Source organism: Rhinolophus hipposideros (genome assembly GCF_964194185.1).
Source record: "Rhinolophus hipposideros genome assembly, chromosome: 12".
NCBI lineage: Eukaryota > Metazoa > Chordata > Mammalia > Chiroptera > Rhinolophidae > Rhinolophus > Rhinolophus hipposideros.
In genome coordinates, this window is record NC_138058.1 from 52,393,803 (window position 1) to 52,421,195 (window position 27,393).

Here is a 27,393-nt window from a genome sequence, read left to right on the forward strand (position 1 = left end):
TATAGAGAAAGGATAAGTGAAGACTAAGCATATCATTGAGACCACAGCTTTAACCTTTCTGGTAGCAGGAAGGAAAAATATATAGAATCATTCATTTAGAAGTGACCTTACAGTTTACCCAGGAACATCCAGCCTGGCCCTTGAGCAGTTGGTTGATAACGCTCTGTATGTCTGTCCGTTTAATTAATAGAAATGAGCACAAGATATTTTTAGACATCTGTGACTATTCTGTATTAAGCTGAACCAAAATCTCTTGAAAACACTTCCACTGCAGATACCATATTCAACGAACTGCACCTCTTTTCCAGATGATGGCCACACTGCCTTTCTTGCTGTTCCTCACACTTGCCAGATACAGTCCTATCTCAATGACTGCATTAGCTGTCCCCTGGGCCTGGAATGCTTCCTCCCTCCAATATCTGCATGGCATATTCCTTTAACCTCCTTCAGATTTTGCCCAAATGTCATTTCCTCAATGAGACCTTTGCATTCTATTCAGCTTTAAACCCTCCTTGCACCCCTGCACTCCCTTACTCTGTCTTTTTGCCATAGCTCTTATCACTTCCGTACTAGGTGATTGACTTGTTTATTACCTCTTGTCTGTCTCACCTTGCTAGAATTAAGAAGCTCCAAGAGACAAGAGCTATTTGTCCATTTTGTTTATTGGTGAATCCAGACTACCTACATAGTACTAGGCACATAGCAAATACTCATTTAATGTTTATTGAATAAATCTATTTAGGGGGGAATTATCTATAACATACTAAATTTTTTAAAAGTATGGAATGACTCCATCTGTGTAATTTCTTAAGGTAATGTGTACGTTATATTTGTCTACATATGGTTATGTATGGACAAGGATTCATACTTATAAAAACTGTCAACATGGACACATCTGGGAAGCACATTGTGGGGCAGGGAAGAAATTACTTTCATAGAGAGATGGTAATTAGTAAAATGTTTCTTTTGCTATTGTCTGAAGAAGGTAGTAGAGTAGTGGCAGAAAAGGTGTGGTGCTGTCACGGCTACTTGTATTTAATACACAGTGGGGGGGAATGTATTTAATACACAGTGGGGGGGGAACTTTGGAAGGAAATTTGAACATGAATTTGAACATTGCGGTATAAATTCAGCATTTTCCCCTTCTCGGAAGTTATCCAAAAGCTACAGGAAAAATGATAAATGGAAAAGCATACTGTTTCTTTAATAAAAATAGAAGAGAGTTCAGACCTACAAAATAGGTAGAAGTTTTTCCAGAAACAATGGTAATGGAGCAGGGGTACATGCAGGAAGCGGTACCACAATAAGAACTGGCTCTCAGACCTACAGTTGTCTCCTCTAGTCATCTTCTCAAATGAAAGAAAGCTAAGGGGGTCATGATCTGATGAGATTAATGTAAGGGAAAACACATAAATGAATTGAAGAAGGGCACTTGAACAGTGGAAGAGTGCAAATTGCATTATACAAATAACCAGTCATTTTAATATATAAATATTAAAATAAAAATATTCAGAGAATAATATTCTTTGATCTTAATGTAATATAAGTTGAAATAAATTTCAAAATTAAAGCCCCCACCATATAAAAAAAAAGTTTTTAAATCTTAATTTTTGAATCAAAGAGCAAAATCTGGATTTCAGAGTACCACTTTGAAAATAATTGTGAAAATATTGTGTATCAGAGTTTTTGGGCTATTGCTCAGAGAAAGCTTTATAACTTCAAATATTAAGCAACAAAGAATAAAAATAAATGATTCCAACTCAGGAAGTTGAAGAATGAACAATAAACCTAAGAAAAGCAGAAGGGATTAACAAAGATAAAAAAGGAAATTAATAAATTGAATACAGAAAATATATCCAAAAGCAGGTTCTCTGGGGGATCGGATAACAATAAAATCAGTAGGCACCCTAATCAAAAAAATAAAATACAAAAACATCTTGGGGAGATGACCAGGAATACTAAAATAAATTAAGGGAATCTTAAGATACTACCTTGTGTAACTGTCAGATAAATTTGAAAACATGGAGAAAATGGTTAGTCCTCTGTGAAAGTATAATTTACTAAAAGAGTCTCCAGAGAGAATGGGACATTTACACAAACAGAATAAGTTGTTTAGAAAGGAGAATAATGTTATAGTATATATACTTCTGTTTTTGTGTGTGCATGGGTGTTTTTAAAGGAGGGGGGGGGAAAGGAACCTTAAGAGATAGACAGCTACAGCATAGAGGACAGCAGGCACACTTCCAACTCTTCAGTTGACCAAAGTTACATTCTGAGTTTTCCACTACTGTCATCATCACACCCACCACTGTGGACTATTTCATTTTTATCTACTGTAAAATTGGGTCACTTATTTTGCTGCTTGGAATACCATGTTTTAATTGATTAGTAAATTGGAGCATTAAGTTTCAGTTTATTAGTAAACAATATTTTGCGCTTTTTCATTTTCTAAACATCTTTTAAAGCACCAACCATGATTCAGACATTGAACTAAAATGACTAAGACACAGTCTCTGCCTTCAGGGAGCTTGTACACAGATATGGTACAATCTCCCACACAGATACGTGGGATAAGTATTGCTGCATAGATACCATATCTCCCTGAAAATAAGACCTAGCCAGACCATCAGCTCTAATGCATCTTTTGGAGCAAAAATTAACATAAAACCCGGTCTTATTTTAATATAAGACCCAGTCTTATGTAAGACTGGATCAAATATATAATAATATAATAAATATAATGCTGGGTCTTATATTAATTTTTGCTCCAAAAGATGCATTAGAGCTAATGGTCTGGCTAGGTCTTATTTTCAGGGAAATACGGTAGAGCATAGAGGAAATTATTGCAATAGTCCTGAAAAGAGGTAATGTGAGGGTGGATTTAAAAAACATTTTAAAGAAGGAGCTCAACCTCACACAGGTCAAAAAAAAGTTTTCCCCCTTAGCATAATTAGGTACCCATAATGGTAAAAAACATAAGAAAAATATATTTCTATTAATAAGGAATAGTTTAATTAGTTGGGCCAGTAGAACATATTTAATATTGAATAGGGACAATGAAGCCAGATTTTTGAAGATCTTAAAATCTAAGTAGAGGAATTGAGATTTATGTCCAGAAATAGCCATTGAAACATTTTTGAGCATGGCTGATTTCTCAAATTTGCTTTAGAGGTAGGTTTGTTTGTTTGTTTTTACCAGTAAGATAGTTGGTTTTTCATTAGCAGAAACAATATCATATTGATCTTTGTATTGTCCGGCCCTGGTTACATAGTAGTGCTCGAGATACATGGGATGATAGAGGTAGAGATTCTGAGCCTAAAAGAGGGAAGACCAAATTGATTATAATGAGAATCAAGACATTTAGATAAGTAACTACCTTAGAAACAAAACAATCTCTTGAGCAAAGATCTTCACAAATGCTAGCCCAAACAGCTCTGGGTAATTGGCTAAAATTTGATTGGCAATTGGGGCTGATTCATGGACTGCATAAAGTTAGTGTAGGAAGATTTGAGATGAGAAGGAAAGAAAAGAAAGTAATGGACCAGAGCAATTACATAAATTGAAGAGACATTCTTTCCCCTCAGTGCACCAACTTCCAGAACTTGGAAAAATCAGAATCTGTGATCCTTATTTTGTTTGCTTTTATTTTTCTAAGCTGCTTTTCTTTGTGTGCCTTATATTCCATACAATTAATCCTGCAATTCCTCAGAATTTGCACCATCCTGGGATTGTAAACCTGGAATGTATGTTTGAAACCCCAGAACGAGTTTTTGTCGTAATGGAAAAGCTGCATGGAGATATGTTGGAAATGATTCTATCCAGTGAGAAAAGTCGACTTCCAGAACGAATTACTAAATTCATGGTGACACAGGTATTTTAATTCTTTTTTTGAATCTAGAAACTACATAAGAGAATTAAATAGCCATGCTTTTACATATCAGGATGTTGTGGGACTTGTTAACCTCGAAGAATAGAATGACACTTTTAGTTAAATCTTGATGAACTGTGGTGGGCTTTTCAAATTACTGTACCATTCAAGGGGTCAGATCGGGGTTTAGCTATGATTTCTCCAGGCATTGAAAAAAATCTTTCCTTCAATCACAGATACTTGTTGCTTTGAGGAGTCTACATTTTAAAAATATTGTGCACTGTGATTTAAAGCCAGAAAATGTGCTACTCGCATCAGCAGAGCCATTTCCTCAGGTGAGATACTCTCCAGAACATTTTAAAGCATCATTTTAAGTATCTGACATTAGGAAGTACCCATGAAAGGCATTGCTGTAGGTTCATCTTACGGAAATAAAATTTCCATCCTGTAATTGTAAAATTTCCTGTAAAATTTCCATCCTGTAATTGCCAATGAGGATATTACCTGCATAGTTTGAATTCAGATTTTACTGTTTATTTCATTTTCATTAAGACATTTTAGACTTAACCTGATCTCAAGGAATACCGTTTGCATTTCACCTCTGTCTGTGGGTTGGGAATGAAGTGGGGAGAATCAACCTTGGTGCTTGCTGCTCAGGACAAATTCCCCGTAAAGTAAAACAAACTGAACTGGGAGACAAAAGGCAGCCAACTCTATTTCCTCTTTAGAGTACTGTATTTCAAACATTGTCACCAAAGCCTGTGTAAGCGTTACATTTCCCGTCACCAACAGTGCTCATATGCCTGTGATGTGTATCTGTGTGATGCACGATTCTCTTCTTCACTTGGTTAAGTTTCAGTTCATCAGGAAGTGCTTATCTTGGATCCAGATTTATTTCACAAATGGTTCATAAAGCAGCTTGTAAAAGTCCTGAGGAATGTTTTTCATGATTGTGTCCTTGAATCCTCCAAACAGCTAGTGTGTCTGTTGCCACAGACTATTGCTTTTGTGCATTTAAAATAATGCACAACTAAACAAATGGCTAGAATAAAAGCAACAGAGGGCTGTTTCACTTGGTGGATACAACTCAAGTTTTCTTTCAAAGAAAATGATGTATTTTAAAAAATTATTCAACTCTTTTAACTTTTAAACAAGTGATCATATTCTCTCTTTCATAATGCCCATGTGGTTAGAAGTGATTATCATTGTGAGGTCAAAAAGGGTCCCCTAATAGTTGGAGCGATGTTTTAAATAAAGTGTGTCCACATATTATCTCACTTGATCTTCAAAATAGTATGGACAAAAGATGCACACCCCTCCAGCTGAGGCTGAAACTCCAACTTTCTGACCTCGACTTTAGTGATGCCCAGTGTTCCACTAGGAAGGAAGGGAAAATAACATTTACTTGACAGTCTTTTTTGCTCAAGTGCTAGTTTAGCCATGGTCACACTTCTTTATTCAGTCACCAAACTGCCAAGTCATCTTTACTAGCTGAAATATGGCATTTCATGAAAAAATAAGAGAATTCACATGTTTTCACGGTCAATAGCCTATTGTTCAAGTACTCCAATAGAGAAGTAGCCTAATTCAATAATGACAGAACAAACATCGTAAAAACATGTATGAGGGTCCATATTCCCAAAGCAGCAAGCAGCACTTGAATACGCCTTCATCTTTGCTCTCCGGTCACTGTTTGTACCACTGGTTTGCAAAGGCCAAATCCCTTTTCTTTGTATTTATATTAATGCTTTTTCTGAAAACATTCTGTGAGTCAGGGCATTTCGTCTGGGAAGTACCTGGCTCTTACTGGTTCAGCGTGGATGAATCACCAAAATCGGAGCCTCTGCTAGAAGACAGGCAGCAAGTGTGCTGAGCTCAGCCACGCTCATCCCACTGCCAGAACGCTTCCCAAATGGACATGGCGATGACTGTGGTCACCTTCAGATAGAACTTTTCTCAAATGTAAACATCTAACTGCAATAATTTGTTCCACAGGCACAGAAAACACTGTTAATTCTATCAGCAATCTCTAGCATTACTCTTCTGCTGGCCACATTAATAGTTATCTTTAATACACCTCAATTTCATTTACTTGCCAATTTATATTAATAGTATCCTTGGGAACAGATTCTAGCATTAAACAAAATAAAGAATACGTTTTTTTAAATATCATAACTTAATTTTCATTCAGCATTTATTAAGAGTCCAGGCTCTATGAGTCCACTGAAGATTAAAAAATGAAACACATAATTATTGCTCACAGATGACAAAAAAAGCGATCTCCTTAAAAGCCAAATGATAAAAGATCAGCACCCTCCATTTTATCAAAAAACTTGAAACACTCATGACACCAGTCTGGTGCTTGGCATTCTAGAAGCCAGAATTCAAGTGTGTTTTTTTTTAAATAAGCACTAGGAAAGCACTTCATAGGATCACAGGTTATAAATGTATCTGCCTTTTGGGAAAAGGTATTTTATAATTTCCCTATCTACAGTCATTGGACCTTCATAATCAATATAGTTGGCAAGTGTGTTGAAATGATAAACTATCATATTTAGAGATGTGTGTGTGTGTGTGTGTGTGTGTGTGTAAAATCACCACCGTCCTTTGAATTCCAGGTGAAGCTGTGTGACTTTGGTTTCGCGCGCATCATTGGTGAAAAGTCGTTCCGGAGATCTGTGGTAGGAACCCCAGCATACTTAGCCCCTGAAGTTCTCAGAAGCAAAGGTTACAACCGTTCTCTAGACATGTGGTCAGTGGGAGTTATCGTCTATGTCAGCCTCAGTGGCACGTTTCCTTTTAATGAAGATGAAGACATCAATGACCAAATCCAAAATGCTGCATTTATGTACCCACCAAATCCATGGAGAGAAATTTCTGGTGAAGGTAAAAAAAAAAAAAAAAATCTGTAGCTGTGCCCTTTAGTCTAAAAATCTGTGATCCCAAATTAGTCTCTTTTTCATTATCTCTTATCCATCTTCCAAATTCAATTAGTTACCAATTTTTGAGCACTCTTCCTTAGTTCCCAGGCATAGCAGTAATGCAGGCCCCAACTGCCTCATTTTGCAATTAAAATACCTTCCCAGTCACCACTGCCAAATCCATCTTCAGGAAACACTCCTTTCCCCCCGATCTGCTTCCTGACACTGTGGCCCCCCTTTCCCCATGCTGCAGCTGGGGCTCTGATTTGGCCTAGGCTTGCCTAGCCTCTCTCACCTCTCCCTGTACAGCCTGGTTGTGTACACTCTTCTGTTCTCTGCATATCGCTGAGGCCTTTCCCCTGCCTGCTGTCCTTCCTCCCTGCTATTGATTCTTCAGTAGTCCCATACAGCTGTGGCTCATCTATGACGTTCTTCCCTGAACCTCTCCTCTAAACTGTTAGATCTACCCAGGCTACTAGTTGGGCGTATTTTTCCTTAAGTAGTCTTATCTTTTCATGATTACTTTTGTTCAGAACCAGAGTGTAAGCTCCTTCAATGGAGACCTGTAGCTCAGGTTCTTTGTATCTAGAATGAGCTTTATGTTCAATAGACACTCTCTAATTTGTTTTCAGCTTCTGTGGAGCCCTTGTAGGAAGCTTCATACATTTGTTTTTCCTGCCTGGTGAAGGCTTTTGAGTTTGCTACACCTGCTTCTGTGCCCAGCAAGAGTGACTTGGTTGGCCCTTTAGTTTACTGATACTGACAGGAAGAGACAACCCACAGAATTGTACAGACCCTCTGCTGGGGAATAATCCCCAAGGATTTAGCCAACCCTTGGAACAAAGGAGTCTTTTATTTTTCCAAAATTACCCATTCTAGTCATAGGGAGTAATTGTCCATTAAACTGGGAAAAGTTTAAGAACAACGTGGAAGGACAGTAGCAGGCTCACGTGATAATGAACAGAGCTAATTGAAGAAGTGCATGTGAGGATTTTGGGGATATTACCAGAGTCATTTTAGAGGTCCTGGGACAGTGTGGTCTGCAGACCTCTTAAATCAGAATGGATTAGGGAGCTTATCCATTATCCAATAAGAAAGGAATGGATCAGGGAGTTTATTAAAGAAAAACTCCCTGGCTTATCCCAGAGATTCAGATTCGCCAGCTGGAATGATAGCAGGGATGCATTTTAAATACCCCAAATGATTCTTATGCATATATATGGTGGACCAGTGTTTAAAGTGGAACCAGGGATGAAGGCTTGAAGTATTTGGAACAAAGAAATTCATACTTGAAATACTTATGGAAAATCTGCTAGTTTAGTGGTAGATAGAAGAGAAATATAACTATTAGTCTATAGTCTTAAGTCTTTCATTTGACCCATCCCTGGGTCCAGGCCTTAGAATAAATATTTTGGTTGTATCCATATATAGGGCTCTATCAGTATGTAGTTATATGGTTGGTTTGGTTTTGCGGTTGTTCCATTTCTCCAAATAACTGGATAAAATATATATGCCAAGATCTTACCACATATACCCAAATACCATGAACTTACTTGTTAAAACCTGTTGAGTGTGAACTTTTGGTAATAAGATATCACCTCAATCTAAGCAAGTTATCACCTCAATCTAACCACCTCTGTAGTGGCGAGGCAATGGCTAGAAAGCATTATGTCACTGAGAAAAAAACAAAAGTAGCAGCTTGTAATCAGAGTCTATTTTATTCATCTTGAAATAATAACAGTTAATACTAACTTAGCACTATGTGCTAAGCACCATTCTAAGCCCTTTCATGTATTAAACTAATGTCATCTTTTCAACAACCTCATTTTACAGATGAAGAAACTAAGGCAGAGTATAATTTAGTAACTGACCCCATATCACAGAATAGATGGCAGAATAACTTCTGCCCAGGCAGGGTGGCTCCAGAATCCATACTTTTAACCTATACTCTACGTTGCCTCCTTAATAAAACAGGTACTTCATTAAAAAGATTCATTGTAAATTTCGTAATCTTTTATGGATCACTAACATGTTAACCTAAAGTCTATATGTCTGAAAAGAAAAATCCTCTGAACTACCTTCCAGGCAGTCACAGGTTTGGGGTGCTTCATACACCCAAATTCACGTATCTAATTTTATACTTTTCCTTAGCAATTGATTTGATAAACAACCTACTTCAAGTGAAGATGAGAAAACGTTTCAGTGTGGACAAATCTCTTAGTCATCCCTGGCTACAGGTAAAAAAAAAATGTGTATCTCTGGCAGTCCTCATTTAAGCAGCTGGTTGTGATTTCTCTTACCCAATGAAGCCACTCTAAGATCAACTGATTCTGCATGTTTTAGAATACTGTAAGTTTCTTCAGTGATTAATTTGTACTGTGGCTACATCTCTGGAAGTTTTGCAATACACTGAAAGGCAGAACTGAAAGCAGTGAATTATTTATAGGGCTTTAGTGTTCATTTCACCTTTTGGTAAGATGAGCATGACATTTTGTCAAATATATTTTACTTTTAAAATGTGCACTAAAAGTTTATATTTGTAATCGAGATCAGAAATGCATTTGAAATGTCTGGCTTAATTCCTCCAAAAGCTATTGCATAGATTTTTCAAAACATACCCCCAAACTTGAGAGTAAAGAGAGAAACTTTAGAACTATTTTAAGGGGAGTGAGGGGTGGAATTGACTTCAAAACAAATGCAATCAGTTACTCAGCGATTATTAGATAGAAATAATCCTAATAGAAATTATAAGTACTTCTATTTTAAGGAGTAAGGTGTAAGCCTCTCAGTATGGAACAAAATGTTTTAGTGATTATTAGCCATCTCAGAGGCCTGAAGGAATTTATTTTTAAATTTTAGAAACTAGTTACTTTCTTCATAGAGACTAAATTTGAAAAAGTATTTATCTTTAACATTGCTAATTTAAAATATTACAAATGGAACTTACTTTATAACAAGTATTTATGAGTAGTTGTCAATTATATGACTACGGTGCTAAGCAAAAAACAGTTGCCAGTATTTTGTTTCTTTTATGGTTCATAATCACTTCATTTTTTTTTAGGACTATCAGACTTGGCTTGACCTTAGAGAATTTGAAACTCGCGTTGGAGAACGTTACATTACACATGAAAGTGATGATGCCCGCTGGGAAATACATGCATACACACACAACCTTGTATACCCAAAGCATTTCATTATGGCTCCCAATCCAGATGATATGGAAGAAGATCCTTAATTATCAATGAGCTAACTTCAATAAGGAAGGATTTCATTTTATGGACTGCTATTTTGCTGCACAACTGTTGTTCTTTGGAGACTGTCATCTGCAAGGATGCAAAGACATGAAATATGATAAGGAATCAGTGACACCAATACTGTAGTTCATAATGAGTAGGTACAAGAGGGGAAACTGAGTAATAAACAGATAATGGAACCAAGATGAAGCTTTTCATAAATTTTTACAGCATAAATAACTGGTTTTTGTATTTTTTCCTAATCTTTCACTTTAGTACAATAGTAGCACTTAATTTATCTTCCCTTTCCTGTTCTTATTTTTTAAAAGGCAAACAGGCAAGCCAGAGTCCACTTATTGCATAGCTTAACCAAATCATACAAGAGTTATAAGGTTGATTACTGAACAGGTTTGCATTTAAGAGATAAATGAGATTTCCTATAAGGACTTGAAACATTTAATGGACCATACAGAGGCACTGAGGGGGGTTTCCTAGATGCTTAGAAAAGGACTGCTGGACCGTTTTACCTTTCTTTTTTTAGGTCAATCAAGACTCCAAAACAGTGATCCCTAACTTTTTTGGAGTTGAAACTCTGAATATGCTCTCTACAACATAAAAATTAAGTTGCCACCTTTTGTGAGTAGGTTACAATAGTCTATAAGGTAATTTGGGACAACTGATGGTACAAAAGTAGGAGTAGGAACTGCTGGTCTGAGTGCTGAGTTACCATGTATGTTTGCTCATAGCTCAACTCTACTGCTAAATAAATACTCAGGTCCCCACTGACACCACTGTTAAGAGTCCAGTATTCAATGGGTACAGATCTAAACTCTACACAATTTATTTTTACAGGGGGTTGAATAATTTGAAGAAGAAAATTAGGCCAGTACAGGGTCATTTAATACTACAGGAAAGAATAATGAACAGTATCCACCTGGAATGTTTTAAAATCAATTATTTTAAGCAGTTTGGGCAAGTGAATGCAGTTGACCATGAAACAACCTAGTAGTTTATAAGGGTAGGGACATATTATGAGCAGAGCAAATGAAAGAATTCTCTTTTTTTTCTTTTTTTTTTAACATTTCAGGTCCAGCAGCCAGCTAAAGAAAATTTTTTCTACTCAGATATAACAGGTTAAACTTTTTCAAAGCTTTTAAAAAGTTACTAATAATCTCCCCTCCCCTACACACTTTACTTTCTGGGACCATCCACTTATAAAATCTAACGGCTTGTTTCTTCATTCCTCAGTAATCACTGTAAACTTTCCTCCATAAAGAGCAAAAGATTTGGAGTCAGAAGGTTTCGGTTTAGTCTTCTACGTCCAGCCTCCCTTATTAGCTGTGTTGGCCTGGCCAGGTAACAATCCATGTGAGCCTTAAGTTCCTCAATCTAGAAAATGAAGGTCATAATTCTCGCCTCTACCTTCCTCAATGTTGTGAAGATGAGATATGTATAACCATATTCAATAAACTGAAAACTATAAAACTTAAATCATTACTGCCCACTGAATCTGAGGTAACAAAGGAAAAGATTGTTCATATATAAATAAAGACTGAGAGGACCTTTTGAGATCCCTAAAGCTACTCCCTTATCAAGGACTAAAAATGTCCTTGAGCGTTTTCAAACATGCAGTGCTCCTATGTATGTTCTGAGCTCTTTACATGTTAACTTATCCTCACAACAGCATGATGAACTCCATGTGACAGATAAGGAAACTGAGGCACAGGGAAATTAAGTAGCTGCTAAAGGTCACACAGTAGTTGAACCCAGGCAGTGTGGTTCTAGAGTCCTTACCCTCCTAACCATTTTACTATACTGCCTCTCCATAAATATCTCCAGGAGACATTCCACAGCTCAGTATTTCAGTCTCATTTAGCAGTTTTAAAAATCAAAATAATTTTTCAAAATCTTTTAGAAATGTGTTTTCTCTAGGATAGAGGATGACTTCCCCCAATTTCTCCAAAGTAAGTCTTTATATCAACATGGTAAAATGGAGTAATTCCAAGTCCTTAAGCACCCTGTTGTGGTTTTACTGCATAAAGCGAAAATTAACTGGAATGACGTTTATTTGCTATACTTACATAATCACACTTTACAAGCCATGAAAGTAATTTTACTCTTTTTGTTTTGTTGTTGAATGCCTAAGAAGTTTTCTAAATTTGTAAAGGCACTGTCAGTTAATTTGGAGTTGAGTAATTGCTCCAGATACTGTATAACATGCATAACCATTTTTTTGTCTTGAAGTTATGTGTACAAAAAATAATTGTAAGAAACATTTGATAATGTACAAAGTAGTCCATAATGACACTGTTCAGTACATTTTTATATTTTTTTGTTACATCCCACTTTTTGTAAATAACCTCAAAGAAGCTTAATAATAAAATGTATTTCCATATCAGCATACTTTTCCATGTGAAAACCTGAGCCTATCTCTAGTCAACGTATCCAAAGAAAATTTTATTTGGTTGTGTTATTTTTTCCCAGGCCTTGGTAAAAGAACTATTTTGAAAATAGTATTTATAAATGGAACTAATGCTATATTTAAGAACACTGATTTTTTTTAAACTGCCTAAAATAAAAAACAACTCATTTTATAATTTTATATGAAAATTGAGGTAATTATCTAGAGGTCTCATTTCTTGGAATGAAAGTTTGGAATAACTGTAACTACAAATTTTTCAGGAACTACCATCAAATAGTCCACTACTGCAACTGCCAGACTTAAATCACTAGGACTGGGCCAAGGCTGGACAGCAACTGAAAAATAAAGCCTCTATTTTCCTTTAGAGCGAGATACAGAATGCTAGTCCTGTTCTCAGCTGAGCCAAAGAAGCAATAAAAAGCAACAGTTCATCCCTCTGCCAATGAACTTCCAATACGGTTTTGCCATAAGTTTAAGACACATGGCTAATATTCTTTTCCTTAAATCTTACTTGTAAATTTGTGTTGCTAATATAATTCTTCAGAAAGTCCATGTGTTTGGTGTTAATTTGAAAGTTCTGTGAACCAAAACATGAAAACTTAGTAGAAAACTTCACATTTATCTGTAAATAAGGGAAAATTAGCTCAATATAGAAAATTATCCCTCTTAGGTAGTCTGTTATATTTACTCACATTTCAAGTATATGTCACATTTATTGGTTTTACTATGACTTAAGTTTTTTTAAATCTACTTTTGTTTTTAATTATAAAATTCACAGGAGCATGTAAAAAATTCAAATACCTCAAAAGAGAACAAAAAATTAAGTCTCTTCCTACCCGTAAAACCCACTTCCAGTTAGGAAATTTAATAGTGATTATTGGGTATCCTTTTCTTATTTCTTACATAACAAGTAAATGTCACAGAACAGAAAACAACCAGTCTGCATTAAAATATATCTACGGAATTACTTAGAAGCATTTCTTTAAATGTAGCTTTTCTCCAACAAAAATGGAATCATAACTGTAAAACAGTTTGCACCCTACTCTTTTCACTTACTAAATCTTAGAGGTCTTTCTATGTCAGAACATATTGCTCTACGTCACTTTTAAAAATAACATGTGGATAGTTCTATTTAACCAGTCCCCTGTGAATGGCCAGTTAGATTGTTTCCAGTTTTTATTAAACCAATCAGTGTTCATGTTTACTTTTAAAAATAAAATAAAAACATAGCAACTCGCCTTGCTAATTAAAGGAAACTCAGTTTCACGATTACTTGTTTCCTATGTGAGAACACACATTTTGTTCCCAGTTTTAGACACAGTGTTTAGTTGTATGTAAGATGAACTATTTTTATTGACTGTGAAGAGATAAAATATTTTAATACTTACTTTATCTGTGATATATGAATTATGTTCCCTTTATTTTAGTTTCTCAGGCAGACTTGGGGGCAAAAAAGTCCACATTGAAATATCACTGCCAAACAAGTTCACTAAACCCAGCTACGGGTGCTGGAGAGGGTTTGGACTGACGGGAACTGCTCTGATGGCTTCCACCATGAAGTCTCTGATGAGGCAGCAAGGCAAAAAAGTTAAATCTTTCTCCCATCTTCTTAGGATTCATTAACATATCATACCCCTGAAGTAACTGCTGCCTCAGTGATGGCTCATCTGATTTATCTAGAAGAACCTGAAAAAATAAAATTTCTTAGTAAAAATAACCAGAAGAAAGGATTTCTAGTTATATGCAGCAATACTAATGACTAACTATTCAATAAAGCCAGTTTAAAATGTGATTTCTGATCACCTGCCTCAAAATCATGAGGTGCTTATTAAAAATCTAGGTTGCTGTGACCCAAACCAGGTGGTTTGATCTACACTGAAGGGTTAAAATGTCTTCAAAACAGTTGTAACATTCATACCCATAAATGCGGTCCAGTTTTCTTAACAAACATGAACACTATTTGAAAGTCTTAATTCTACCTCATAGGGAGATGCGTGATTCAGGCTGCACCACCTCCAGGCTGTCTGGTTACACAATCCTACACTACTGAGAAGGCTGGAACACCAAACTTCTGGTTAACCACAAGAACACCAAGACCAGGTGAACTTATTTAAAATATTCTTTTTGAAATACTGTGAAGTTAAAATATTTAATGATGGTGAAGTAAAATAAATTATTACCTTCAGCCGGACATCAATGCCCATATTTTTTAAAAACGTTTGTTGTTTTATTGGACCCAGAGAAGCTACTTTTTCCTGTGCCATTCTGCGCAAATAACTGAAGTCCACATCAGCTGTTAGGTCGGCTGTTCCTGGGGCAATTAAGACATCATGAAGCTTGTGGCCACAAAACCCCTTGAACATAATTTTTTAAATGGTGAGTTTTTGTCCTTCTATGGTATCAGCAAGATTAAAGAAAATCGTATCATTTTACATAACAATTAAAAAGGAGAACATGGCCTAAGTCAGTGGTTTACCAACCCTTAAAATGCAATAGCACCCGTTTCTTCGAATGAGTTACTCTATGGAAAACCCAATATAAAGTACAATGCCTAACAGTTATTCAACATTTTCATTAATGGTGATGGAACAGAGATCTCATTAATTCTCCAGATGAATTCAGGTTATCAGAACCTAGATAGTGTTTTAAAAAGTGTATCCATCAACTATGTGTTTCAGAATCAGCTGAGAACATGTTACTAACCTCTACTTAGACCTAGTGAATCAGAATCCTGGAGGTAAGTAGGAAATCAGCATTAAACTCTCCAAGTTTTTCTTAGATACAATAAAGTTAAATACTGAGAACCTCAAATCTAGAAAATGACTAATGGCATCTAGCTAAATGTATTTCAATTACAGTATAGTGAACAGAATTGATCGTATTCAAAGAACTTAAGAAAGGATGTTTAAGAAGTGTAAAAAAAATGTTATCTGGAGAGGAAAAGATGTTGAAAATATGATAGAAAAAGTTTGAATGATTACAGTAGCTAGATCAAATCTGCAAAGAAGTACCGAAAAAAGCTTTTTTAATAAAGGAGGGACAGAATATTTTAAGAACTTTAAGAAACTCTATTTGTATTATTTAGCTGCTCACTAGCATCTATGCAAACCTGGGTTCTACAACTTAAGGAAGAATGTAGACAATTCAGACCCTGTTCAAAGGAGAGTTGGACAGTGGACTTGGGCTTAGGAATAAGATCTAGAGTTAAGAGTAATTATAATAAGAATTAACATTAATTATAAAATAATGTAACACAACAGTGCTAGGCATTGTAGAAACCAAAGATAAAGATCTTCAATGAGCTTCAAAGCTAACAGTTGATAATGAAGTAAATCATAACCCATTAAATTCTAGTAAGTCACGATACTGCGTTATACATACTCTGAAGGTATCTGTCTTAGTCCCATCATGACCATAATCAGCAATCAGTGCGGCACCTCCAGTTAGCGCAATGCGTTGAGAAAGTTCCTGAATTATAACACCAGCATCAGGACACACTTCCACGTGATCCCTTGTTTCATCATGCTAGTAAGGGGACAATTGGAAGACAATACATCATTCAAAAGAGCTATTTTCTTAGGATTTTTCAGGGTTTTCTATAATGAGTATTTCTTAGTTAAAATACAAATAAATTCATTCTCAGTATGTTTCTACACTCAACTTTTTTCACATGGCACCCTTTCTGTTACACAGAACTCCCTGATTCTTTAATGACATTCACTTACAAAGACATTTCAATCATAAGCCCTTTTATAAAAAGGCTTATGACCTCCCAAACCTCCAGGTGGCCAAGTACATTATCACTTATTTATGGTGCTATTCTATAATTCATATATATATATATATATACACACACACACACACACACACATATACATACATACATACATACACACACACACACACACACACATTCCACTAGGTTGAAAGCATGGGAAAGGAGTTTTTTGTCTATTTAGAAGAGTGCCTGCCACATAATAGGCACTCAAGAAATCGTGCTAAATTAACAAATGATATAAATCCAATATAAAAAATAGACTCTATTAAACAAGTATATTATGATGCTTTCTGTTGGGGCTAAAGGTATCCTAATGATATGCCCTATATCTAGAAACATCAGCTTATGAACTAGTGCCAATGTACCTGAGGTCCTTATTTCCCAAGACATTCAAGTATTAACTAAGCGTCCTCAATAAGTGCGTATTAGCTTAAAAAGTGAAATGGCAATAAATTTTAATACTTGTCAACTTAACTAGTATATATGAAATTTCACTAATTTCTGGAAAATTTTCTTTTTCTTCATTAGAAGAACATACACTAACTCTTGCTCCCTCCTAACACCCTATTACAGAGAAAAGTATTGAGGTGCCCTGATGTCTGCCTATAATGGCACAGGTCTAACAGGTACAAAGTCAGACAGACTTAGTTCTCGAGTCTCAGCTCTTCCTGCTGCTTACTACAGACAAGTTACTTAACCTTTCAGAGTCTGTTTCTTCATTACACATGTACTAGGTTTGTTGTAACGATTAAATGAAACAACAAACCACTTAGCCCCCAGTGCTATTAAATAAATTACTATTGTTTAACTATAAAAAAACATTAGTTCAGCCATTTCAGGTATAAGCTGACATTCTTCCCATCTCAGCCTGCTCTTCCAGATGACAGATTCTATTATCATTTGCCCCAAATCATCACTCCCTCTCTCATAAGTGAATACTACCCAAGTCAAGAACTAAAAAGAAACAACTCCCAAGACCAGGGGGGTTAGCTCTTGGTAGCTTTACGAATTTGTTCCTCAGGTAAAATTAGGTAGCCAGAATATGAACAGAAATGCTCACAAGCGCTTAGGCTGATATTTTAACTTATTTATGCTTTGCAAAAGAAACAATTCACAGATTTATGTTTAAAAGTTCATATGCTTTTTTAAAACTGGTAACTTCTAAGGTAGAAGTTCTTAGTTACAATCCAAATAGTAGAAATCTTTTTTTTTTCTGAGCTGGAAAAAAAGCAATAAAACAGGCAATGTAAAGCCCAAACATCCGGAGAAGGAAGTGCAGGTTTTCCTTGAACCTTTTAAATATAACCCGAAGATAGATAGGTTCTTGTGATTATTCCTTGAAGTCAATTGAAAACAGTAGTAAATCTACCATCCTGGTAGTCTAGAATCAAATTTAGATCTGGGTGGAAGTAGAGAAAAAGGCATGCTCTAACAGTGCCCAGCGGGATAATGAAACTTACCTAAAATAGAGGTATTCTAAGAATTAAGCCAGAAAATACAGAGAAATACATATAAAGTAATAAGTATTGATGTTACTTTACTATACACTGTACTACATTGCTTTCACACATCAAACCCTTCCCGTCAAGAGACAGTATTGTCAATATTTGGTAGGTAAACGGAGAAAGTGAGGGACTCACTGAGTAAGTGCTTACTAACTTCATCCCTTATTATACAGTAAGGTCACACAACTAAGAAATGACTTTTAACCCAGCCTCCTGGTTCTAGATCCTCTCCACTTTTCACTATAAATAAAAAGCACCTCACATGTTGTCAGCAACTCCTTCCCCCAGTAAAGGAACTCTAAAATAGTAACTCAGAAAATGAGACTTTGAAGATTTGATTGGCAATAAACTATGAAGAAAAAACTTATTCCTACTTGTATGAAGGCTTCTGCTGGGGTAGCACAAGGCGCCAAAACAAACCTCAGTTTATCAGAGACTTGTGGGTCAATATCAATGAGTACTTCTCGCCATCCTTGTGGTGTTTTCTAAACAAAAAACGCATAAAAACAAATTTTTGCAAGTCTGTTCCCAAAACTGCCCCCACCAAAAATAACTATTAGTTTTCTCCTCTCACCGTAAATAAGTAACATTAATAGAGCACTTTACCACTTAAAATTATTTAAAGGCATTACTTCATTTCCTTTAAACAATATGAGTAGACTGATAGATGGAAACTATTAATGATGTTTAGATAAGAGATAGAGCTGTGGAAGATAAAATAAGGAGCATGAAAAGTGCCCCCAAAATGGAAAACAGACTCAGGAGGACTAAACAGAACCTTTGCTAATAAATTACTATGTAATAATACATACTCTTAGCCTTAGAAGTTACTAGTACACGTGCATTACCACCAAATCTTAAATTTCCTCATAGAAAGAAGAAAAAAATTAATCTTTGGAATTTACAAATATTTTCTAAAAAGTAGTCTCATTGTACTATAGCCATTTACCATCTTATATTCTCATACAACTTTGTCAGGAGAATTAAGAATTCTTAATTATCTTAAGAGAATTAAGAATTCCATTTAATATTTCATTTTTGCTTTTCATTTTATATTCATGACTTCAACAAGTAATGTTCATATACTGAATAATTAAATACCATAAATATTTATTCTTACAACATAAGGCCCTTTGTTATTCAATTATAAACATGACTTTTTTTCCCATCATACCTGAAACTTATGCACAGGAAGAACGTCAAAAAATTCATGTGCAAGATAAAAGCTGTACCCTATTTAAAAAGAGAACAAACAATAATGTTTAAGAATTTTTAATTAACTGGTTCCTTTGTACATTAAAAGAAAATGCCTCGTTCTTCGTATTGGAACCTGTGTTGCTTCCATAACCATCACTGCCACAGAATCACACCCCTCTCCACAGCAAACCTACTCTGCAGAAAGTACAGAGGATCAAGTATTACTATTCTCATTTTCCACATATCAGGGTCAGAGAGCCAAAATATCTCAATTATCAGTTTATTCTCTTATTCATCACTAGGCCTGAAAGAAGTTAGAACTCAAATTTGTTAGCTGAAAGAGAACTTGAATTTCCTGAAATCATCCAAGACAGCTGAGGCCAGGACCGGCTGGTATGTCTTGCCCAAGATCAGAGCACTTTAGGTTGGAGCTGGAGCTCATCAATGTGAGGCTCCTGAGGAGTAGAGATGTTCCTGCAATACTTATTGCTTCCCTTTAGGCAAGTAAGGATGATCAAAAGAAGAGATAATTAAAATAAACCCACTTCCTTACCACTGCTGCCTCCAGCACCTGCTGCCTTGGACTGCTTCATCAGCAGTATTTACTATCTTAGGTGTAGGGAAAAACTAAAAAGTACAACAGAGACCTACATTGGAGTTTTTGGCTTTTGTTTTTGCAAAACCACATGAAATTCACTGCTCCTTGATGTCAGGCAATTGTATTTTCTAATACAATGCTCTTTTGTAGAAAAAAGTTCACTATTCTCTATGGGTAAGGGACTTGGGGCACTAACTCAATCAAAGATGCTCCTCGACTTATGATAGTGTTATGTCCCAGTAAATCCATCGTAAGTTGAAAATATCAAGTCAAAAAATGCATTTAATACACCTAAAGCACCAAACATCATAGCTTAATTCAGCCTCACCTTAAATGTGCTCAGAACACGTACTTTAGCTTACAGTTGGGCAAAATCATCTCACTGCCACTGCCCAGCATCACAAGAAAGTATTGTATAGCATACTGCTAGCCCATGTTGCTATTTTTACTGAATATGTATCACTTATGCAGCATCGTAAAGTTGAAAGATCGTTAAGTTGAACCATCTTAAGTTAGGACCATCTGTATATTACTGTACAAGGTTGTGGTCACCTAGCACTACTGTGAGGAGCATTAATCACATAAAATCATTACCTTTTGGCACATCCTGCAGATCTCGGTACCAGGAAATTGGAATCCCAGACTTAGAAACTCCTTTCATATATACTGGTGTTCCAGCACTTCGTTCTAATGGGACCTTCTCCTCAGTCAGTGTTAATGCTTGAATCTCACTTAACTTTTGGCTCACCTCTACCAGATGGATTGAAATGTCACAGTTTTTCAACACAGATCCAAGCTGACTGAACACCTAAATACAAAAAGAAAAATTGGCAAAATACAATGTGTTGAGACTAGGTTTTTAACCACTGCACTGACCTCAATAATTTGCTCATGTCACACTAGAATAATTGGTTCTAGAGAAATCTGTTCCTCACACAAGCCACTCTCCAGCAGTCCAGAGAATCATAACCTATTAGTTATTAAACATAGTGTACATAAGAAACAAACAGTACACAGTTTGGTTTCTTAATGATAAACTTAGAATGATGATTAACAAATAAAAATAAAAGATTTAGCATCCAATTAAAACAATGATTCTGATTAACGGATCTAAAAAAAGACCAAGGAAATAAAATGTATATAGCTTTGATTTTATAAAGCTGCTAAGTCTATGAAATAACCTCATCTTTGAGATGACCAAAGTGTATCCTCAGGAAATCAAATGTGAATGGCACTAATAATTTAACAGCTTAGTTTTGGGATTCTTTCACATTTTCCATTAATATTTAGCTACACATTTTTTTACTGTTGTAAACATGAGAAAAAAAGATACCCTGATATTTTATCAGTATTTTAATGCTAAAAATTCAGTGCCAAAAGCATAAAGTACATCAATATTAATATTTTTGGGGCCGGCCCGAAGGCTCAGGTGACTGGAGCACCATGCTCCTAATGCAGAGGTCACTGGTTCGATTCCCACATGGGCCAATGAGCTGCGCCCTCTACAGCTAAGATTATGAACAACAGCTCCCCCTGGCTCCAGGGCTACCATGAGCAGCCGCTGGTTGGAGTGAGCTGCGATGGGCTGCTGAGTGCCGCCGTGGGCTGCCACGAGCGGCCAGTGGCCAGCATGAGCAGCCAGCAGCCATCATGAGCGGCTGGCAGCCGGCGACAGCTGCCATGAGCTGCTGTGGGTGGTCGGTCGGTTGACCGACGACCGGTGGCTGACTGCCTCAGCGGGTAGTGCAGGGCTAATAATACCAATGGGCTAGAGAGAACTGGAGTGGGGTGGGGGAGGAGGTGAAAGAAAGGGGAGAAAAATATATTATTTTTCATTTGAATTTAATTTTCACTGCTGATTTGCCAACTACTTTTGAGACCTGAATATGCAGCTACAGACTGATAACAAGATGATTTTTCCAAATTTAGTTTTAAGATGAAACTACAAATGGAAAAACTTCTTCCCGAGAAAAATCCTTCAGAATGTATGAGCAAAATGAAAACAAGTCTATAATTACGTCTTTGGCTATTTTCTTTACATTCCTTTAAATTCATTTCAGAATTTAGCCATTTAAGAGGACTTGATCTAGGAAAGCAAGAGGGGGGCTTGATTTTTAAAGTACTTGAGAATAAAATATTATTTGAGAATCGTATTATTTTATATTCAAATGATGTTGCCAATTTAAAGATATAAAATAGAGCCCTGGAAACTTAAATCAATGGGTTTTTTATTTCCCCCAAATGATATATAATTGGGATTCTTATTTGTCAGATGTTTATAAATTTTCTTTTAAAAAACCCTTCAATTCCTAATTTCAAACAAAAATATAGCATCAAGAAATATAAATTTATATTGAATGCTTTTTGGGTTTTTTTACACTAAATTGCCAGGTACACACAAAATAAACTCAAAAAGACGTAAGAGTTCCAAAGTAGAAGAAACTATGAACGTTTGTTACTTATCATGTACTATAAACAAGTCCTCTTGTTTAATGTTACATAGAATGATGTATGGAATAACATCTATTGGATTAAAAAAATGAGACATGACCCTTACCTTTAAAGCCCCCACCACGTCCTCCCTCACCCTTAAATGTCACTACCATTCTGAATCTTGAGTTTATCACTTACTGGCTTTTCTTCACAAATGTTACTAAATATATCTGTACCAATAAAAATATATTGTTTAATGTTGACTACTTTTGGACTTTATATAAGTATAATCATGATATGAATTCTTTTATAAATTGCTATTTTCACTCAACAAGATGCTGAGTTCTACATTGCATATGGTTGCAATCTGCTCTGATCTCATGTGTTTTCCCAGTACTTGGTATTCTACTGTGGGAGTGTACTACAACTTTTTTATCTAGTTTTCCCATCCATAGGCATTTGGACTGTTTTAGCGTTTTGCTATTCTAAGTAATGCTGCTATCTCCTTGTACATGTCTCCTGGTACAAGCACTAGTTCCTTTAGGGTGTATATGTGTGTGTGTGTGTGTGTGTGTGTGTGTGTGTGTGTGTGTATACATATATATACACACACACATATATATACACGCCCTAAGCGTTAAAATTGTCGGGTCATACACTATAAGTAACTTTGACGTTAGTAGTTAATAGCTTTTCAAAGAAGTTGTACCAAACTATGTACTCTGACGAGCAGTATGAGAGTTCCCATTGTTCCACATCTCCCCATCCTCACCAACACTTGGTGGTATAAGACTTTCTAATTTTGAGGGTACAGTGATATCTCACTGATTTTAATTTTCATTACCTCTTTTGTGGGCCTTTTCAGATATTTGCCCTGATTTTTCTATTGAGTTATCTATCAACTTAAAGGAACTACTAGTTCTTTTTTGGTTATATGTGCTGCAAATAACTTCTCCAACTTGTGGCTTATCTCATCGATTTATGGTGTCTTTGAAGAACAAAGTTCCTAGTTTCTTTAAAGAACAAAAAGTTATTAATGTAGTTGAAATTATTAATATTTTTCTTTATGGCTTCTGCTCTCTATATAATTTAAAAACTCCCTACTCAGAAGACAAATATATTCTCCCATAATGCCTTCTAAATGTTTTATACTTTCTGCTTTTACATGCTCCCCAACCCCCATATTTTAACCTCAAAGACAGCAATAACTAATGATTCATTATATTATTCTCACACTACATTTTAGCGGAGAAATATGAGATTAAAGAGGTAGAACTGAAAGCCAAGAAAATCAACAGTTTGCAAACTCAGTCAGAAGTAATCAGATACACATACATGAGACTTTAAGACGTTCTTTTATTACCTACCCTCAAAATATCTCCTGCAAGGGTACCCCGACCTGGGCCCAGTTCTACCAGCTGGAAAGCTGCAGTTTTTCCGGTGGCCATCCATTCACTGATAAACCATATCCCCACTAGCTGTGACAAAGAAAAACCTACGTTAAAGTATTATAAAGTATAAAAGTATACCACAATACAAAACTCTATGTAAATACACACTTTCTGCCAGAAAGAAAATGTTTGCAAACAACCAAATGTATTTAACATGTTTATATAGTATGCACACACAGGAACTTCACTAGGACTATGTTACGACACCACTTAGGAAGGTTAACAACAGGAGAAAATAGTTAAAAGGCAGCCTCCGCTGTAAAAGGTCCATGACACAGATAAGAGATTATCACTTACAGAAAGGTACTAGTATTTGAAAGTTAACAGACATGAAATACATAATTATAACATTTCTTCATACTTATGATTTCAGTAATTATATGGCTTTTAGGCATAAGTGATATTTTTACAAATACCTGGACTCTACTTCCACTTGTGTCCTCTTTCCTATTTCTAAATTGATCAAAGGTTCTTATACGGAAATAAAGGAACTAGAATTCCTGAAAAGAATCAAAATTTCTTAAAGGGAGATTTCTACTGCAACTATGATTAAATCATGGTTGGGGGCTTTAGAGCTCATTTTGATTCCATGAATTCCTCAGTGTTCCTTTTGTTTCTCTCTTCCTTCTGTGATACTTCCTACCTCTTCTCCCATTCTCACATTTCATCTGGTTTTAACCTCATCTTTTTTTTACCTCTTTACTTCCATCTCTTTTCCTTCTCTTTCCTTATGTCCCTCTTATCTCTACATTTCCTTTTCTACAGTAAAGTATAAACTTTTCAAATGTCCTCTGTACCATGTTCTTTATTGCCACTCCATTCCCTCAGTATAAAATTACTGAAAAATCAAAACTTTTGATGAATCACAAACACAAAGCTATAAAACACTTTTATAGAATAACACACTTTGATCTGACTTCAAATGTTTGTAATATTAGTTTCTTTTATAGTTTACATTGGATATTACCTCCCCAAAGATCTGACTTATTTCAGGTGAAGTAATGAAATCTCCTTTTTCTCCTAGCATGTCACGGTACACATAATATCCCTAAATAAAAAGACAAAATGGAGAAAACAAATTAATTTTCAAATAAGTCTTTTTAAAACCCTCCTCCAAAATCTTACATAATGTATTTATAATAAAATAAAAATTATGTACTAAGAAAGTTGTCTCTTCTAAATAAGCAAGATAAACACAGTATGTTTACTTAATTTTACAAAGTAACAGCCATTTTGCAGAACTGGTAGAAAAATCATTACTACTTGACTATAAAGGCAGAGGCCATGCAATGTCTGTCTCTATATTCCACACCCTCCTTCCCTCCTCTGGTCCCAAAACCGAACACAGCATGACCCTGCTGATTCCTCCAGCCCTCTCCCCAAAATTCTCCCACTTTCTGTTTCAAATTAGCTTTGCCTGTTGGTGTTGTCTTTCTCCACTTGGGGGCTGATTACACAGTGTTCACTTTGGGAAAATTAATCAAGCTGTATACTTGTGATTATGCATTTTTTAATGTTATAGCTCAATAAGTAGTCTTCTTTTTTTAAATTAGCCCTGCTTGTCCACATATCAATGCCATTGCAAATAGCCTCCCTTATCCTTTCCCATTTCTCCTTGGCAATCTTATACCCATCCATAGAATCTGCAGAAATGCCATCTTCTCTGATCTCCTCTTCTAGCCCTCCTACCTCAGAATAAATCCAGTGCTTCCTTTTCTGAGCTTATTTATATGTCTGTGTTCTTCACCAAAGGGCATAGTTATTTGGGGGAGAGAACTATGTCTTATTTACTTTCATATCCCAAGTTTTAGCATAATATCCAACCCAGAGATACTCAAGAATTGTTTAAAAATTCCTTATGGTCCTTATGCCCCTTCTTCGAACCACCTTACTCTTACCAAGGGACCTGGGCTCCTGCCCACACAGGAATTAAAGAATGTTATTAAATATGACTTCCTCAGCTTCCTGCCCCCTCCTGACCTCCACCTGCTCCCCTTCTTTCCTAGGGACTCAAAAAATGAAATGCCTACCCCTTGTGTTTTTACCCAAACCTGTTCCCTCCCCACATGTGCTCTGGACGGATCACCATTCTTCACCCAACTCTCATGGGCCAGGATCTTTTTATCATCTCCTTTCTTTCACAGCTTCAACTTTTCCCTATCAGCATTAGAAATATAATTAAGTCACTTCCATCTTAAAAAAATATTTTTTCACTCCACGCTGCATCCCCCCCTCCAGCCTTTCTTTTTCCCTTTGTAAGTATTTCAGGGGTGTTTTTGGTGTGTGTTATGAACGCCTCTGGTGGCCCAATGAAGCCTGTGGACACATTTATATAATGTTTTTAAAATGCACAGGACTTGAAACACACAGGATTACAAAATAAATGAATTGAAAAACACCAAATATTTAAAAATAAACTTGTGATACAGGATTATATATATATGCTGCTTTGTAAGTGTATTAAAAAAAAACAAAATCAAGCCAAAAGTCTCAGAAGGAGCTAAGTTTTGAAAAACGGATGAACACAATGGTATTGTGAGAACCTGTAATCTATTCCTCCGTGGTGACAGGACAGTATCAGTGATTTCCACTGACGCTAACTAAAGTCACAGGTATTGCTGATGCTACGGGTTGTTGCCTATGTTCCGAGAGAAATGCTAAATTTCAATTAGAAGTTAATGAAAATAACTGCCTTTTCTACACCTCTGAACACCGGGCCACTCCACCACCTCCAAAAGCAATAGGCCACCCCGATCCCAGAATGCCACAGATCTCATTATTTCAACCCTACAAGAGGTGAAACATCCAAAAATAAAAGTACTACAGGCTCTCACCAAATGGCTTTGCAGAGCAGACAAGGAAATACAGGGCAGAAAGTGGTGACAACGTTTAATCCTAGTAGAACAGTAAAGACTCAGACCTTCCATGCTCGAGAAAAGCCAGAATATGCTTCCCATGCCTGCCGAAGCCATCCCCGTACGGACAACTGCCCAGGCACACATCCTCACTGCCAGCCGCCCACAGGAGATTTGCGCTCACGAGTCCCATGTAACCTTCAAATGAACGTGCCGGACTGAACTCTTGATGCTTCCCCTGCCTCCTAAAACGGCTAATAGTCTTCGTCCTCCTCCACTCCCTTCTTCCAGAGAAATAACTGGCCCACGTACCCACCGTGAACTCAGGGAAGTCACCCTTCCCCCATGAACCCACCTCTGGAATCTGAAACCTCTGTAATGGCACTGTTGCCAACTTGATCCAGCCCTGACCAACTGGCAGATTGGTTTATCCGTCCCCAAGTCCTCGCTGCCTGGGCTGAAGCCGCTCGGACCCCTCCAGGCTCGCACCTCGCAAATCTGCCGGAGGCCCGCGGTCGTCCGGCTCCCCGACCCATACATACCTTGGCTGGGTTGGTCAAGACCTCCTTCATGTACTCGGCGACAGTGATGGGGCCAGTGGACTTGATTTTGTACATAAGATGACGCTGTATCGGAGTCACCGGCTGGTTTTCCGCCGGCTCTTTCCCGGAGCTGAAGTACTGCCCTCTCCAAAGACAGGGAATGACTGCGAAAAACACACGAAACAGGACCCGTGAAAAATGTTACTACTGACACGTGCATAGATAGCAGTCTGGGCGCTTTCAACGCGGCTCCATGAAGCCTTAACCTCGCCCCAAGCCGGGAAAGCGCACTGCAGTCCACAGCACGCACTAAAGGCCCAAGGAGGCATGCACTTGGCCCTCGACCTCACAGCCATTTTCCGTCTCAGGCTGGACTAGGGAGCCCGCCTCAGGGGCTCCCACGCGGTTTCCACTGCAACCCGGGTTCGGGTGGGTGGAGGCGGGCGGTGAACGCTCACCAGCGCGTGCACGGCCGCTCAGCAGCCCGGCGCCGGCCTTCGCCAGGAGTCCCATTCCGAATTTCCCACACAGCCGCGCGCCGCCCGGGGCGGGACGGCGTCAATTTCAGGAAAAGCCACGCCCCCTGCAGG

The 27,393-nt window shown here is 36.9% G+C and overlaps 2 protein-coding genes across 4 annotated transcripts in view; one reads left to right on the plus strand and one right to left on the minus strand.

Annotated features, from left to right (window-relative positions):
* PRKD3 (protein kinase D3) overlaps positions 1 to 12,423 on the plus strand; it is a 55,130-nt gene extending 42,707 nt beyond the window's left edge. Inside the window, exons 15-19 of the mRNA XM_081069181.1 lie at positions 3,710 to 3,871; positions 4,105 to 4,203; positions 6,487 to 6,754; positions 8,941 to 9,026; positions 9,851 to 12,423. Coding sequence (XP_080925307.1) covers positions 3,710 to 3,871; positions 4,105 to 4,203; positions 6,487 to 6,754; positions 8,941 to 9,026; positions 9,851 to 10,024 — 789 coding nt within the window. The 3' untranslated portion in view covers positions 10,025 to 12,423. The remainder of the gene's footprint in view (positions 1 to 3,709; positions 3,872 to 4,104; positions 4,204 to 6,486; positions 6,755 to 8,940; positions 9,027 to 9,850) is intronic.
* NDUFAF7 (NADH:ubiquinone oxidoreductase complex assembly factor 7) lies at positions 8,486 to 27,388 on the minus strand. Of its 3 annotated transcripts, XR_013994664.1 has the most exons (11): positions 27,262 to 27,388; positions 26,804 to 26,967; positions 24,374 to 24,454; positions 23,323 to 23,433; positions 20,117 to 20,330; positions 18,902 to 18,960; positions 18,102 to 18,212; positions 15,826 to 15,969; positions 14,625 to 14,798; positions 13,833 to 14,130; positions 8,486 to 10,112 (listed from the first exon to the last, which is right to left on the minus strand). XR_013994664.1 is itself a non-coding variant. In XM_081069183.1 (10 exons), the coding sequence occupies exons 1-10, from the start codon at positions 27,314 to 27,316 to the stop codon at positions 9,984 to 9,986; spliced, it is 1,242 nt and encodes a 413-aa protein (XP_080925309.1). In that variant the 5' UTR covers positions 27,317 to 27,346; the 3' UTR covers positions 8,491 to 9,983. The 3 variants fall into 3 exon arrangements, 2 of the variants coding, with proteins under 2 accessions (XP_080925309.1, XP_080925308.1); XM_081069183.1 differs by lacking the exon at positions 13,833 to 14,130 and having other exon boundaries at positions 8,491 to 10,112; positions 27,262 to 27,346; XM_081069182.1 differs by lacking the exon at positions 8,486 to 10,112 and having other exon boundaries at positions 13,811 to 14,130.
* Positions 27,389 to 27,393: the final 5 nt, after the last annotated feature.

What these genes read in the sequence shown, in the direction of transcription:
- NDUFAF7 (XM_081069182.1), bottom strand. Translation starts at nt 27,316, where the DNA reads ATGGGACTCCTGGCGAAGGCCGGCGCCGGGCTGCTGAGCGGCCGTGCA. An exon ending in TCTGCAGGATGTGCCAAAAG is followed by an intron (nt 18,961 to 20,116) that starts GTAATGATTTTA and finishes CTTTTTAAATAG; the next exon opens with GGTACAGCTTTTATCTTGCA. An exon ending in TTCCTGTGCATAAGTTTCAG is followed by an intron (nt 18,213 to 18,901) that starts GTATGATGGGAA and finishes TTTTTTGTTTAG; the next exon opens with AAAACACCACAAGGATGGCG.